This window comes from Arachis hypogaea, chromosome 12, assembly GCF_003086295.3.
Source record: "Arachis hypogaea cultivar Tifrunner chromosome 12, arahy.Tifrunner.gnm2.J5K5, whole genome shotgun sequence".
Classification (NCBI taxonomy): Eukaryota; Viridiplantae; Streptophyta; class Magnoliopsida; order Fabales; family Fabaceae; genus Arachis; species Arachis hypogaea.
This window is the reverse complement of record NC_092047.1, coordinates 102,816,064-102,833,126: the sequence shown is the minus strand read 5'-3', so window position 1 is coordinate 102,833,126 and position 17,063 is coordinate 102,816,064. Positions and strand designations below refer to the sequence as shown.

General features: G+C 36.1%; 2 protein-coding genes across 2 annotated transcripts; both read left to right on the top strand.

The window, feature by feature from the left end:
* The first annotated feature begins 3,305 nt into the window (after positions 1-3,305).
* Positions 3,306-9,194, top strand: LOC112727960 (tRNA (cytidine(32)/guanosine(34)-2'-O)-methyltransferase). Its single transcript, XM_025777919.3, has 12 exons — positions 3,306-3,673; positions 3,963-4,020; positions 4,109-4,202; positions 4,601-4,650; positions 5,026-5,075; positions 5,267-5,375; positions 5,677-5,737; positions 5,830-5,882; positions 6,770-6,862; positions 7,459-7,522; positions 8,170-8,277; positions 8,720-9,194. Exons 2-12 carry the CDS (start codon positions 3,994-3,996, stop codon positions 8,965-8,967), a joined length of 957 nt encoding a protein of 318 aa, XP_025633704.1. The 5' UTR covers positions 3,306-3,673; positions 3,963-3,993; the 3' UTR covers positions 8,968-9,194.
* Positions 9,195-12,313: 3,119 nt separating this feature from the next.
* Positions 12,314-13,168, top strand: LOC112730396 (uncharacterized). The gene is made up of 2 exons (XM_025780485.1): positions 12,314-12,397; positions 12,473-13,168. The coding sequence occupies exons 1-2, from the start codon at positions 12,314-12,316 to the stop codon at positions 13,166-13,168; spliced, it is 780 nt and encodes a 259-aa protein (XP_025636270.1).
* Positions 13,169-17,063: the final 3,895 nt, after the last annotated feature.

The following is a 17,063-nucleotide window of genomic DNA, read 5'->3' as shown; positions in this document are numbered from 1 at the left end:
ATTCAATTTGAGCCATTTTCATATTCTTAGAGAGAGAAAGAGACGTTCTAGAGAGAGGGAGAGAGAAAAGTGTGGTGAGGAAGACAAAGTTCTTCACGTTTAGAGGATTTGGCCATTCTGACTTTGCTGGGGCCAGGACCATGATGGACGAACACGGTCTTTACCGGCTCAAAGGCATTGCACATGTTGCCGGCAACATCAACGAAGAGGTAAGTTTGTTTTCTTTTAGTTATTGAATTTCATATAATATAAAATGTAGTATCGGGTGCAGTAGTTAAAACACATAATTTAGGATTGGCCAGTTTAGGATTCCAAAGTTAAGATGTAAAATTTAAAAGTAGGATCAAATGTTTAAGTAGAATGATGATCCTCTTGTATTTGAGATATAGGATTCAAATTGTAAGGCTTGTAGGGTTGTTGTTTAAGTATCGTATTTAAAAACTAAGATTTAAAATTTTAGCTTTTAAATATGTAAGTTTAAATTTTAATATTATAATTTTAGTTGTTTAGGGTTTAAAATTTAAAGATTAAATTTTGTAAATAGAATCTAATGGTTGTATTTTATGTTCTTAAATTTTAAAATTATAAGTTTAGTATTTGATTATTTTAAATTAAAGATTTGAGTCGTATATTTAAGTTTTATAAATTTAAATTTAAAATTATAAGTTTAGTATCTGTCTCCGGTTATAATCTATGGGTTAAACTTGTTAGTGATGGAATTTCATTTAGTTTGGTTATTTCTCTCACATGCTATAGTCAAGTAGGTGTATTTATAGTGTCCGGAGGTAACAGAATATGCCTCTACATGACAGGATCATACCCTATTTAGAGAGGGTTAGTTTGTACCACCTGGCGAGGCTCAACACGAGATGGTTCTGGTTGGATAAGCCCCTATTCAGCGCATTCATTCATCGAGAGGTGGCGTTTTGAGACACACACACTTTTCATATGTCATTCGGGCAGTGCACCATCACGCTGCAGGATGTTGCATACCAGTTGGGATCTATGTTCGGTTACTGGCCGATGGCTTCCAAGTTCAACGTTGAGAAATGTGGCGGGTGTTGCTGCGATAGTTTCTAGCCATTTTGCATCTTAATACAAACCGCTGGAGGGGTATAGCGGTTTATGTACATTTGGAATTCATGGGACCCTCTCGCGGTCTATATAGTTTAGTAAAAAATTACATTTGCGTATGCAATATACAAAAGTTGTATTTCGGTAAATTTGAGACCCAAATGATTTATTTTAGTCATTTGTCCAAATTTAAGATGCTTTTATTTTTTGTAAAATGTATTGAGGTAATTTGAAATTTTTTTAGAATTAAAAATATAAGAATTTAAAAATTTTTATTTGAGAAAAAATTATAGAATTATGAATGTAATAAAGAAAGAGAATTTTCTGAGATATGGTTCACATTAAATTTAAAATTGACTTTTGGTGTAATTAATGATGGAAGATAGTTATAGAAAGAAATTATTGTATTAATTAAGTTAGGAGAGTGATTTACACTTTCTTATCAATGCAAATATTATTAATGATATATCTTTGTTTATTGTCTATAATATTTTGGTTACCTAACATTACTCATATATATATATATATATATATACACACACACACACTAGGAGTAAATAGTTATTTATGACCATAAAAAATTTGGACGCTGACAAAACTAACCATAAAAAATTAAAATTAAAGTTATACTTATATAAGATAAATTTTTTTCGACAAAAATAATTGATCCTTAAATTTTTATTGATAATTCTGCAACTAATACCCCTCCCTTATCCTAAATTAAGTCATTCCCTTTCTCTTCCTACAATTATCGCCGCCTATCATACCTCCTCCAAAAAGTCTTTGAACTTTGCTAGAATGGCTCGAACTCCAATAGCTGCAGCAACACTACCCCCGCTCAGATGCAACAAATACAAAATGAAAACTAAATCAGTGACCTACACAAAAGGATACAAATAGATAAATAGATGAATAATGAATGTGATAGTACCAGTGGAGAGCAAACGAGTAGTTGCTGCGATTGTTGTTGAAATTCGAGCCATTGTAGCAAAATTTAGAGACTTTTCGAAGGAGATATGGTAGCCGGTAAATGACAGCAACTATAAGGATAGAAAAAGAATGAATCGATTTAAGATAGAAAATGATATTTACGAAATTATTAATAAAAATTTAAAAATTAGTTATTTTTGTCGAACAAAACTTATCTTATATAGATATCATTTTATGTTCAATTTTTCTGATCAATTTTGTCAGCATCTAAATTTTTTATAATATAAAATAACTAATTACTCTATATACTAAGGTTCTGCTACATTTACAAAGGAATGATTCAGAAATGGGGAAACATAATTCTCTTTGGATTAATTTCCATACTTGGAATGCTGGAATTGGTGAACCCATTCCTTATGCAGTTATGCTATTATTTCACCACGGTTCACGGAGAATATTCAATTTGAAGAAATTATATTTACACTATTTTTTTTTTATACTTTTATTGTTTTTGGTCACCGATTCAATTTTTTTTAATTTAATAATCTAATATTATATTTTTAATTCACAATTTTAAATATTAATAACTAACTACTAATTAAAAGTTATAAATTATACTGATCATCTAATATTTTTTTAATTTTATGGCATAAAAAATAATTTATTTTTTTATTTTTATCAATTATGTTTTGTAAAAAATATATGCACAAAAGTAATATATAAAATATTTTTCTTAAATACGAATGGTATATTTTAAACAAAAACCCAACTCAATCGTCGACTATTTTCATAAAGAACAATACGAATTCATTATAAATAAAAAAGACACCTCGATTCTAATATTATTATTTTGGAACAATATCAACTCTCTATTAAAAAATATGTCACATGACGACAAAAATTAGTTTTTATGAGACTAGTTATTTTCAAAGTAGGTTTATTATTTTTTAAAGCCGGTTCATTTGGTCATTAAGAAACTAGTTTGGCTGATTATTATTCACTGCTAGAGCAGCCATATCTTCCATTTCCACTTCCACCACCGCCATTGCCAAAAGCCCAAAGTTCTCTTGGACATATAAAAAAAAGAAGCTTCCTTCTTTCTTTTATAGTTTTTGGTCAGGCCTCTCTTTCTTTCTTGATTCTGCTTAGGGTTGTTCATGGCCCAGATTAGTCCAAAGGTTCCGTCCATACCCAATTGGTTTGAGTCAAATTTTGTCCGAATTCATTTGGATCCGTCTAAATCCGATATAAAAAAAATCTAGACCCGGCTAAAGATAAAACCAAGGCTCGAGTCAGTGGACACGGTCCGGTTGAACCAGAATTAAAAAATTAGGAGGATTAGGGCACCGGCACACACAGCTTCCACTCCCCGCCTCCCCGGCATTCTTCTTCTTCGTGCTTCACTGCCTCGTCCGTTCTTCGGCCGGTCAGCCACGTCCGACGGCCACCACTAACCACCAGCCAGCCAGCCATATAAGTCACCATCAGTCTACCACAATTCGCAGTTTCGCAGTTTCGCAGCCTCACCAGTCACCAATACGATTCGCCGTCGATCACCGCACCGTCACACCGGATACATCTGGTTCTCTCGTTTCCGTCATCGTTGACGGTTGCTGCCGCTGGCCACTAGCCCGTGGTTGTTCATTGCCAGCAGCGGAGCAGCTAACTGGTAAACCTTTATTTTAATTCTAAAAGCCCATTGTTGTTATTATTGTTGTTGTAAATAATGGGGGTGTTTTGGATAAATCTTTTAAAAAATATATAAATTAAAGATAAAAAGCAAAAACATGAGCAAAAGCAACCCAATCAAAATTAAAGGTCATAAAAACAATCTAGTTCGTTATGGTGTCTTGTTGTTGTTATTGTTGTTTTCCTTTTGTTATGCAAATAAGGTGTTTGATGAAATGCCTTTATGTGTCTATGTGTGTTTTATGGTATTTGTTGTTTTTGCTTTTCAGGATTAGCAGTTTGGAAAGTGAGAGATAAATTATGGGCAAAGCATCAAGGGATAAGAGGGTATTGTAGAGATTGGTTCCCACTTTCTGAATTTGCTGTTTGTGTTTTTGGGCTTCCCTTATATGTTTAGCTGAATTGGCTTTTGCAGGATATATATTACCGGAAAGCAAAAGAAGAAGGTTGGCGTGCTCGAAGTGCCTTTAAACTCCTTCAGATAGATGAGGAGTTCAACATTTTTGAAGGTGCGTGTTTTAATTGGTTATTCAAGGGACATGAATGTTAACTAGCTAGGTGAATTTTTCAGTTTTCTTTTTAAGTTGTTTTATTAATATGTTTTTGTATGGATGGTATTGCCCTCTGTCCTGTATTCATGAGTTTGATAATGTCATTACCCCATTATGTGTTAGCCCAGTAAATAGAAATTGAAGTCAACAATAGACAAGTGACTTACTTACACTCCTTTTTCATGTGACTTCTTGGGATAGATGGATTTCTTACTTGTTCTTGTCTAAGAAATAATGAAATGTTTTCAATTAAAATTTGGTTTTGTACTTGAGTCTACTACAGATTGATATGGCATTGTGATTCCTTATTTCTATGTATGTATTACATTATGTGAAACAAATTCAAATTCTGGCAGGAGTGAAGCGTGTTGTAGATTTATGTGCTGCCCCAGGTAGCTGGAGTCAGGTACTAGTGACTGGAAATGATCACTGTTTTGGTATTTGAATTGTTAACCAATATTATTCATTTAAATTATTTCATATTATGCACAACCACAAATGTTTTGAAAAGCATCTTTTGCTTCAGCAGCAGCAGCAACAAGACCAATCAACTGCATGGTTTTAAGTTTAAAGTACTTTAAACAATGTCATTACTAGACACAACTTTTTGTTTTTAGTTTATTCTGCTGACATTATTTTAACTTTTAACATGATACTTGAGACTGGAACCGAGGTCAGTCCATGACATGGAGATATATCATCAATAGTAGAAGTACTAGAATAGGGATAACAGAGCTTGCACTATATGTCCATCTTCATAACAATCAATTCTTATGTTCAGGTTTTGAGTCGTAAAGTGTATCTCCCGGTTAAACTTGCACCTGATGCAAAGTAAGTTTTCTTTTCTTTGAGAGTGCTTTGTTTCCCACTCATATGTTCTATCGAATTTATAAAATAATCAAATCAATGCTTTTGAATATTCAACGTGAAAGTGGTGTGCTTTATGTTTCTGAACATGATGTAAATCATATCAGCTGGCTTTTTTGTCTTGGTTGTCAAATTTCTCCTCATTTTGATATCAGGGATGAAGATCTTCCTCTTATTGTAGCTATTGATTTGCAGCCAATGGCTCCAATTGAAGGTGTTATCCAGGTGCAGGGTGATATAACTAATGCACGGACTGCTGAAGTGGTAAACAGTAATACTGCTGTCATGCTGTACTATATTTATTTTGTTGGGCTGGGATGAGAATGTTTCACATATGCAATTGGAAAATTATATTTAATCTGTCTTATCTTATTATCTAAGCTGTGTTTCTTTTATATGGAAATTTGATCGAGAGTTCATCCTCCTTTTTATCTTTTTTTTTTTCTTTTCTCATTTCTTTTTTGAACAATGGAACTTGCAGGCTGCATGTTCCATCAGTTAATTTATCTCAATTACCTATTGTACTAAAGTTTGAAAATTGTTTTCTTTATCATTTTTTATTCAGGTCATCAGACATTTTGATGGCTGCAAGGCTGACCTAGTTGTGTGTGATGGTGCTCCGGATGGTAAACAAAATATGATAATTAACTGCGTAGTTATGAAGCATAGCATTTATGTTATTTAAGTAGAAAACATTTAATTGTAAGTGATTTTGCAGTTACTGGGCTTCATGACATGGACGAATTTGTTCAGTCCCAACTCATACTTGCAGTAAGTTTTTTTGTTCCAATAAGTTTTTTTGTTCTTATAACCTTCTCATCTTTTGTTCTTTCATACGTGCTTGTCCTCTAAGGTGCACCACATTGCATTTTTGTTAGGGCTGGAAGTGAGTCAAGCCAGCTCATGAGCCAGCTCGAGCTCGACTCATTAACAGCTCGATAAGCTAAGCTTGTGAGCTGGTGAGCCAAGCTTGAGCCTGAAATTGAGCTCATAAATTAAATGAGCCGAGCTTGAGCTTGGATAAGCTCAGCTCATTAGCTCGTGAGCTGGCTCGATTATATATATATTATAACAATCTTAATTATTTAATATTTATATTTTATTTTTTACATGTAATTTTAATATAAGACATAAATAAAAAATTTATAATTTATTAATAGATAAACAATATATAAAATTGATCTTTTCAAATATTTTTAAAAATATATAAGTTATAATTTATTGATATAAAAATATAAATTATGTATCTATGTTTCTCTTATTTGAGCCAGCTCGTGAGCTCGAGCCAGCTCGTGAGCTTTTGGTGAGCCGAGCTTGAGCTTAAGAAATAAGCTCGATTGTTAATGAGTCGAGCCGTGAGCCAAGCTCAATTTTCGTGAGCCGAGCTTGAGCTTGGTCTAGCTCGGCTCACTTCCAGCCCTAATTTTTGTCCTATTCAAATTTGAAATTCAGGAGGAAAAAATTTTTGAGGGTTATGAAGATACTGGCCATTCTTTTGTTATCTCTTGTGAGATATATATATATATATATATATATAATTTTGTTCTCATTTTCAATTAATTCACTTTATTTTCTTAATTGGCTACTAGTTCGGTAATTATATTTGCCTCAAATGGATTTTCCTGGTTACTTGATGCTAACCAGGTTACTCCTTACAGGGTTTGACAATTGTTACCCATGTCCTTAAGGAAGGAGGGAAATTTATAGCAAAGATATTTAGAGGAAAAGATACAAGTCTTTTATATTGTCAGGTATTTAAAATTTCTCCTCAGGCCCTTATTGTAAAGATTGTAGGAAGTTGGAACTTAAGCATTCTTTGCAATTGCTAAGCTAGTATATATTCTACCAGTCATTCTTCTTTGGTACCTATGTTTCACATTGAATGATACTCAAGCCAAAAGGAATGGAAGTCGTCCAAATACTACAAGACTGATGAGATGAATTCTAAAGGGGAAAGTGAGCTGAATGATAAAAATCAACTTAGTACTCTAAAAAATTAAAGGAAAGCTATTGATTCATTTTCTTGAGAAATATAAGTGCACTTGTAAATTTAAAACATTTTCTTTAATAAAAAAAGAAAGTAATATTGCTTCCTTCACTGGTAGCATGCTTTTTGTCTAGTTAGAACTAGAAACCTACTCATGGGTATTCAAAATTTTAGTGTCTACACTTGTACATGTGAATTGTTCATCATAATAAGATATGTGGTAAAGGTGCATCATTGTATTTGTTATTGTTGCAGATCTACATTTATTACACATTTTTTTTTCGTAGCAGCTTTTCATAAATTCCAGTTTTTATTATAAGCTTAGAGTCATCATTACATATTGCCCCTTTCTATTTGCAGCTAAAATTATTTTTCCCTGTTGTTACTTTTGCAAAACCAAAAAGCAGTCGCAATTCCAGCATAGGTAATTTCTTGTTTCCCATTTTCTTACTGTGTTATCTTTTGATATGCATGCTTTTATTCTCTTTACAAGTTTTGACCTGGCTTAGTGTTAAGATATAATAATACTTGTCTATATTCAATGGTTTAGAGTTTAGGGTTTAAGATTTAACTCAAAGTAGGATGAGTCTATGCCATAGCAAGATAAGGCTTTTATTTTCCCCAACAGTTTAAAATTTTGAGAACATAGTTCATAAGATAATACCAGAGTTACTATAACCAAGTGGTCTGAATTTCAGTTTTTTATTTTCCCCCATTCTTTTAAATAAAAGTTCAATTTCAGCTTAAGGTAGGACGAGTCTATGCCATATCCATGCTTCAATAACCAACGGCTCCATGTGAAGGAGTGTGTTAAAGTATTTATTCATTTATTGGGCTATATCTAAGTTATATTCATTTAAGTCTGGTTGACTTGCACCTTCCAATAACTTCTTAATACATATATAAGACAATCTTTTGTCTTTGTATCTCCTTATAAATTATAAGTTGCTCGGAAAAATTTAAATCTCATACACCCTAAACTTTTCAAGTTTCTTTTTTTTTCCTCTCTTTTTTTTCGGTTAGTGGAGGGTTGTGTTTAATAATGCTAATCCCTGGTGTTCAAATTTGCAGAGGCATTTGCAGTTTGTGAAAACTATTCCCCTCCTGAAGGATTCAATCCAAAAGATCTTCATCGCCTTCTTGAGAAGGTTGGAAGTCCCTCAGGGGTAGATGATACAGGTATATTTTAGGTCCTTATATTAAATCTTATGAACATTCTTATAAATAAAAATGTTTCTTCGTTGAATTTACTCCTATGTAAAACCTAATATGCTCAACTATCACACACTCATATATGACACCAACATGTCCAATCACCTTAAGGAGACTTTATTTCACTAGGTAGGGTCAGGTAAATGGGACGCACAGAGAATTGTTATAGATCATATTTGTGTTGAGTCCACCTTATACTTAAAAATCTTTCTTAATAAAGTATTCCAAAGTTTTCTTGGATCACATTGGTCTATCCTCCATTTGATCCACACTCAACATTTTGATGCTATTTGATCCATTAGCCGATCCCATCTGGTAGGATAAGGCTGAGTTACTTGTTCATCGTGTCATGTTCCTAGTCTTGAGTTTTATCATGCAATGTTTTGTTAATGTGTGTGGGGTTTTGCAGATTGTTGTAGTGGGTGGTTGGAAGGCCCTAACAAGGTGTATATACCATTTCTAGCATGTGGTGACCTTAGTGGATATGATTCTGATCGCTCATATCCACTACCTAAAGTTGTTGGGGGAACCTATCAGAGCCTTGATCCTGTTCAGCCCCCAATTGCACCTCCTTACAAGAGAGCATTGGAGTTGAAAAAGGGCACTAGTCAAGGAGGAGGAATCCGAGAACTTGAAAATCTCACATTGGATTCTTGATCATTGTTGCCATTTTGAATTTCTTTTTTGGTTCTTACCATTTGGTATGATTAGTGGAATGACAATTATTAGCGTACGTGTGAACTTTAGTGCTTTTGTTTGTGTTCTGCTTGTGCCATCATTGCCTTGCCTGGCTAAGTCTCTTTTTTGTCACAGTTTTTTAAAACCAATAGTCTTTTTCCCAGCTAAGATTCCAGGATTATTCATAATAGTGGATGACGTTTTCATGTTGTTGCTTTGGTGAAGTTCTTTCAATAGAAACATGGCAGAGACAGAGATAAAAGTGTCAATAGTATATACCCAAATAAAAATAGGTGACAATATTTGGGGGAATATTCATTTTGTTCTCTTTGGAGGTTGAGTCTTGACAAAACTTTAGGGTGTGTAGTTTGCGTTTTTATTTTTTGTCTTTTCAGTATTTTCTGTTTTTAAAATTTTATGAAAAAAATAAAAAAATAATGAAAATAATAAATTTGTATTTTTTATTTTTATCTTTTGTTTTTTTCTTTCATAAAATAAAAAAAAAGGGCTGAAAATGAAAAATGCAAACTAAATACATTCTAAGTTTTGTCTTGAAATAATCCTATAGTTTTTTTGTTTTTAACTTTTATTTTTCATGTTTTCTCTTTTAAAAAATTTGTGAAGGAGAAGGTAAAGTAATGATATTTGGTTGTGTAATAAAAATAAGGTGAACGTTTTTCATCCCATTTTTATTCTCTAATCAAACATATCCTAAAAGTAAAATCTTGTGTATGTTTTCATTATTTCTTTTAACAAAGTCCTAAAATGGGAAATAGTAAAAATACAAAAATAGAAAATAAAAACCTAAGCCAAATAGTTCCTTGCAGATTCGAATTTTGGAATAAATTTTACTGAAAAAGAATATTTATCTTTTTCAGACACTATTAGGTGAGAGTTTCTAGCACTCAGCTTTTGTGCTCTTTTCTCTTCTTTCTAATTGAAGTTTGGGATCACTGTACTTGACCTTATCAATGCCGTAGATCGTTGGTAAGGTAAAGGTTTTTGAAAGGAAGGTTGGGTGTTTATGGCAATAATAATTAAGAAATTTCTTTAGTAAAAAGTAAAATTGGATAAAAACTAAAATTATAATTAAATTTTTTTAAAAAAAATGTACATTGTATATGATATTTTTATTTTTTAATATTTTTTTTATAAAACAAATAATTTTTACTTTTTAACCGATTTCACTAACATTATCCTAATAATTACAAAGTATGTGAATAAATTTTGCATTCAACAGAGTTTATTTTGTACTATAGTGAAGATTATGACTTGGACTTGCACTACTGGGTTCCTTGAGCAATAGGCAATTTGGGGTGCATCACTCATATTTTGGTCTAAGAAATGTTGTAAAGTGGGTGTCACTTAGGGGACAATCACTGATTTTAAGGATATGGCTTGCAGTGGGTTTTTTCTTCTTCTTTTTTTTTTTAAATTATTTAAATGTTGGAGGGAATAGAATAGGCCCACTAGATAGATAGACGAGAATGCTTCTTCTTCTGTCTATGAGCTATGTAGGGTAGCAATGCTATCATAACAAGAATTTTTAGCAAGCATCTTGAGTGGTTAAGTTCAAATATGGCCCCACAACAACACATTGAAAATTTTATTGTGGCTTATAATATTGAAGTCCATCATCATCATCATCACCAAATATTGGTTAGTTTAGAAATTAGAAGTGGAATTAGTACCATGAATTTGTTATCAAGAAGACGTTTTAGGTGAGGTGCCTTAGGAGTTAACATTACTATAGACTATAGTACTCATCTTTTGCTTTGTTTTGTTTTGTTTTGTTTTTTGTTTTTTTAGTTTTTTCTTTTTAGAGCAATTCCACAATCATGTAAGAAATTATTCTCTCGGAATATTCTTCTTAAAATATTATAAGTGACTTTTTAACTAAATTTATTTAGAGTGACTAATATGCTTTCTTTTATTTATTTTCCCCTGAAAACAGAACATTTTTATTATAAAAATAATCAAAGAAATAATATCAGTTCATTATCATTAATTATTTCTAATTTTCCTAAATAAATTTTAATTTTCTATTTACTCCATTTTTAAAATTCTTTTATATATCTGTGTGTGCACGCACGTCAATACAAACTAACAAATTTAATTAATTAAACAAAAGGATAAAACACACAATTAAACTAAATGGAGCTCAAAATTACACAATTCACCCAAATAAAAAAACGTTACATGGATCTCCCATTAGCACGTTTCTATATAAATCGAATGAGTCTCATTCGATTTGTCAACTCTCACTAATTCGAATCAGGGTAACTCGAATTACTATGAAAAAATGCAGATCGAAGCTAACTAAATTTATGCATGCATGCATGCTACCCTAGTAAATCGAATCACATTGATTCGATTTATGCATGCAATTCACATCCCTAGTAATTCGAAATAACCTGTTTCAATTTACCCCTTGTGTTGTCCTTATATAATTCGAATGAGGTTGATTCGAATTACCATGGAGTAATAAATCAAACTAGGCAAATTCGATTTACTGTGAGGCCAACGTATATAAATATGATATGAACGTGAATTCCATATGAGAGTGAAACACAATGGCTAGTGAGGATAGTTTTTTAGTGTTGGTGCACTATAGAGGGTCGATTAAGAAAAAAAAAAAAACATGCTCTGGAATTAAGTTTACTGATAAGGATCCCCTTAGTGTTTTTCTGAAACCTACAACGAGCTTCATTGAGTTCCTGAATTCTATAATCCAAAAACTGGAGTTACAAGGCGTGAAACGGGTTGAGAAGTTATTCTATCAAATTCCGATTTCAGTTTTGTGAGATGATGTGAAATACGATTTGTTTGTCATAGGGAGTGACAAGGATTTGGAAGTTCTGCTCCATTGTCATCGGCAGTTTTCCGAGGTCAGGACCCCTGAGCTGTTGGCCAAGCTTGTAGATGTGGTCTCCAGCTCAGGAGGTTCGAACCGGAACCCCCAAGCTCCAGCAACGGCAGCCTATTCTAGTTCGAGGCTTGTTGGTGCTTCTTCATTTGTGCTTGTGATTGCACCTGAGGCAATGGTGGTTGCCTCCCCGTCCTTTGCAGCTGATCTAAACCGCAATGGTGACGTAGAAGTAGGTATTACTAATACGGCACCGGTTTCTATACAAGGTGGAACACCGGATAGTATAGATGATATACTGCAGAATGATGATGACGATGAGATGATGTGGAGCCGGATATCATTGCCAATGATAGTGGTGATGGCATAGCAGGGAGTAATCCAACTGGGGGATAGCGGAGCGTCTAGCTTAGGGACTCAGCAGTACCCCCGCACTTTTTAAATTTGGACTTGGATACCATGAGACAACAGAAAGTTCTTGGCGAACCTGTTGGATTTGGTGGCAGAGATACACAGGGTATCGGAGGACTAGCGGAGTTTCAAGTTAGTTAGCAGTTTCAGGATAAAGAGGAGGTCGTGTTAAGCGTAAAGACCTATAACATCCGACGCGAGGTTTAGTACAAAGTAGTGGAGTCCGATTATTGCAAGTACTATGGGAAGTGTAAGGAATTTGGCAACCGGTGCACATGGTTGATTCGGATCAGTCTCCGCCAGCATAGAGGTATTTGGGAGGTAAAACGGTATAATGGACCTCATACTTGTCTGGCCATGTCGATATCGAGTGATCACAGGAGTCTTGATTATCATGTGATCTCGACATTCATACTGCAAATGGTTAGAGCTGATGCTGCCGTTTGTATCAAGGTACTGCTGAATGCGATAGAGGCACATTTCGGTTTTAGACCGACTTACAGGAGGGTTTGGTTGGCTAAGAAGAAGTCCGTGGCACAAATTTACAGAGATTGGGATGACTCATACAATGAGTTACCGCGATGGGTACTAGGTGTGCAGATGACGATGCCGGATAGTGTTGCAGTGTTGAGGACGAGTCCTGTGCGAGTGGGTGGGCAAGTGGAGCAATCGAATGCCTATTTCCACCAGCTTTTTTGGACATTCCCACCGTGTATTGATGCCTTCCAACATTGCAAGCCGTTGGTCAGTACTGACGGGACCCACTTGTACGGCAAATACGGGGGTACATTGCTCGTTGCGATTGCTCAGGACGGAAACTCCAACATGCTGCCTGTTGCATTTGCACTTGTAGAGGGTGAGAATGCTGAGTCGTGCTCATTTTTTCTATCCCACCTCCGCTAGCACGTCACTCCGCAGCCGGGTATTCTAGTGATATCGAATCGGCACAACAGTATCAAGGCCGCACTTGAGGCTCCCGACAGAGGTTGGCTACCACCCGCTACATGCCGTGCATTTTGCATTCGACATGTGGCCGTAAATTTTACCCTGAATTTTAAGGGCAAGGATGCACGTAGGCTTCTGGTGAACGCGGCATGCAACCTACAACTCATACACTAAACACGAATAAAATACAACACACAGACAATACTAAGTAATGCAAAGTCAAAGCAACTACGAATCATAACTCATATACTAAACACGAATAGCCATGACTCATCCGAACAAATATGACCCTGTGAAGTAGCGTTGAGGGCATCGGATCCTCTGGCGCCTTTGGGAGAGCGGCACCTCATCCTTGTCTCCATCTTCGGCTGCCTCCACCTCCTGTGCAGTCTGTGGGGGTGCCCTAGACGGTCTAGCCTCAGACTGTGGGGGTGGCCTAGAAGGTCCTGCCACAGTCTGTGGGGCAACTGTGTATGCCGAAGGAAGAGTGTCACCCAAAGCAAAATGCTCATGCAGCGTCCCTGACAGAGGCTCATTCAGGTCCACATCTAGGTGTGACTGGGGTCCGGTGGCATGCGACCTCTGGCGTGCTGCCTCATCCTCCTGCAGTCTTGCATAATAACACTAATCTCCTCTAGAAAGTGTGATCCTCCGAACTCCGCATCAAGACCCTCATTGGTGAGCAGATCCGATAAAAGCTGACCTGGGCTAATCCATGTCTGGCTCTTATGTACATCCTGGTCATCACTAGGGACACCAAAAAAGTAATCACCAAATTTCCTTCTGCCATCTCCACTGCCGCCCTCGCCGGTATCATCACCCACACCAGAACCATACTAGTCTCCACCATGTGATCATCTATCACCGCCACCATGCTGACTTCCTCCAAGTCCACCCCCATCCCACCCTCATCTCTGCCATGATTCTTGCCATCATCCCCACCATCAGCCCCATCATCATCCCCACTATCACTATCATCGTCACCACGGTCATCATTATCGTGTCTGCTTCTCCGTCTATCTCCAGCTCTAACTCGACGACCACCCCTCCCTGCCTGTCCAGCACGACCCCTACCTCGTCCATGACCTCAACCTCTGCCCTCATATCCCGCCATCGCATTGTCGAGCTACTGCCACTCACGCTGGCTCCTACGTGTCCTAACACGAGCTCTCCGCTCTACTCGATGCCTATCTGGAACATCATCCACCCGATCCATGTCAGGAACTTGTCTTGGACCTCGCTAGGTCGCCTCGACTAGAATAAGAACTGCCCTGGGGTTACCGAGGATGAGCTAAGGCGATAGGAATTTCCTACCATGCTGGCTCCACCAATCCAAAAACTCATGCGATGGGCTTGGGTTTGGAACAACATCAAACCGAATGACATGATTTGCCCGGTTGTCCCAATGGAGGTGCCAAAACTGCAAGCTGTGTGGGAATCACCGATCACCACCTTTGCCATCCTTCGACATCAAGAAATCGATATCGAGTGTAGCTCGTGGTCGAGGCTGTACTCCACCAAACTACGATAGCATCCGATCTACCTGGTGCCACTCTATGACAGCAAAATATATCAACGCTGTCACAAACATCTACAATGCCGTATGCCGAGGCTCCAATATCTCTGGATGCACCACCTGAACTACATCATGAGAGCTATACGGCATCCAAGTGAATTGTGAATAGAAATAGTTATGAAACATCATCATTAAATATACATTGTTGCCAACCCGAAATCGATATTAACTATTTACAGTTGTCGAAATACTCACATCTCCATCCTGTAGGAGATCTATCCTGAGCCTCCAATGAGCAACTTGAGGTCCCTTCTTGCTCGCGGTCGAGTTGTGACCTGACCACCTGCAACCCAAACACAGGTTATCACTAAATAAAACTAACACCAAATAATTCTGACAAACATAGCATATGAATAGAACACTACCTCGAGGCCAAAGGCCAACCGAACGTATCATATTCAGCGGGCCTGAAACCAGGGAACCGACAGATGATCCATGACTGAAACAGCTGTAATGGACCGACTAACTTCACAACATTTCAATTCGCCACGCGGCAAATGCACCGGTATAACCATGAGAGAGCAGCTGATCCCCAACTGTACCTACCTATGTCCTTAAGCCTGGCTACGTATGGCAGCCATTGAATGTAAAGGCGAGTACTGGATTCGTCGCCAAATAGCTGAGTCCCCAAAAGCATCATGATATAAGCCGGGCATACCTCCTAACAGTGGCGTCGTCAGCACCATCAGGAAGCTCTCTGAATGTGTCCTGCATCCAACTGCATCTCATCATGAACTTGTTGATGCAGTTCGCATGAGACAAAACACCCAGCAGCTCCTCGAACTACACCCAAGCTGGGCGACCACCCTCGATGTATCGCTCAAACTCCATCAGGCATCCACTGATGTAATGTCCATCAATCGACTGCCCTAACTGGTATGCCATGTCCTGTAGTATAATCGTGCACTTCCCGAATGACATATGAAACGTGTGCGTCTCCGGATGCCATCGCTCCATAAATGCACTAACCAACAGCTCATCCAACCTAAACTAAGTCTCGTTTAGCCTCGCAAGATAGTATAAACCAGACATCTACAAGTATGAAACGATCCTCTCGTCCAGGTGCATACCCTGCTTCCGTCTCATGCTGGTGATACCTCGGTGGGCTGCATAAACAACGTAACAAATTGTCTCTTAGGACCACATCAAAACATATTTATATAACAATATCAACTAATGCATCTCTTAATCCAAAGAATACAACTTGTTTGCATCCAAATAATGTTACGCATTCAAATACAAAATAACATCATATATTCATCAAACTGGGCCTAATAAAAACTAGTTTAATATTAATAAAAAAATTGACTTAATGTAAACATCACATGAATTCTGAATAAAATAGCAAATCACTACCCATACTTTTTTTTAACAACCCCCCAAATCACAACATAGACTCCAATCACTACTCTTACTCTAACTAAGTTTCACCCCCATTATCTTAACTACTCATACTCTTCTACTTATTTGTAATCACTATCCAAATTAGAACTTATTCCGTCAAACCTCTAGAAACTAATAAATCACTAATAAATAGTTGATTTTGGTATACGGATAATATTTTTGTTAGTTATTTTATATCCTGTATATCCGAGATGTGTAATGTAAATGTAAAATCATAATCTTCTACCCATTATACATTTTAGTAAATAAAATATTTAAATAATTTAAATAAAAAATCCTTTAAAAGCATCTATAACATGATGTGTTATAGAATGGTTAGTTAAATAATATTCATAGAATGTTTAAGGGTTAAGTACGATTTTGGTCCTCCTATAGTTTAGGCCGAAATTTTTTGTCTCCAATCTTTTTTTTATACAAAATTGTTCCTAAGATTTAACGTGGTTTTAAAATTGTCCTTTTGGACAGATTAATTTTTTAAATAGCAAAAATACCCCACTTTCTCTTTTCCATGCTACCATCACCCCACCTACTACCACCTCATCACCATCTACATCACCCTACCCACTACCACATGATCATCATCTGTTCATGAATCTAACAAGAAAATCTAACCTTCAACAACAATTTCAAATAAATCAAAACTAAAATAGCAATTCATCACTAAAACCATCATCATTAACAAGAAACAAGAAAATCATCATCATCATTGTCAAAACAAACATTAATAAGAAAATTAGACATTAAGTCATTAATAAGAACAACAAACATCTTTTTTTTTTTTCAATTTCTCACCAAAACCAAAGAACCAAAAAAAAGCAACAACAATCCATGTTCAGAAATTAGGGTTTGTGATGAAGGAAAAAGGAGGGAAGG

Coding starts and splice junctions, on each gene's coding strand:
- LOC112727960 (XM_025777919.3), top strand. CDS start 3,994: ATGGGCAAAGCATCAAGGGATAAGAGG. Junction 4,203..4,600: donor GGAGTTCAACATTTTTGAAG/GTGCGTGTTTTA, acceptor AAATTCTGGCAG/GAGTGAAGCGTGTTGTAGAT. Junction 5,076..5,266: donor AAACTTGCACCTGATGCAAA/GTAAGTTTTCTT, acceptor TTTTGATATCAG/GGATGAAGATCTTCCTCTTA.
- LOC112730396 (XM_025780485.1), top strand. CDS start 12,314: ATGAGACAACAGAAAGTTCTTGGCGAACCTGTTGGATTTGGTGGCAGA. Junction 12,398..12,472: donor GAGGACTAGCGGAGTTTCAA/GTTAGTTAGCAG, acceptor CGCGAGGTTTAG/TACAAAGTAGTGGAGTCCGA.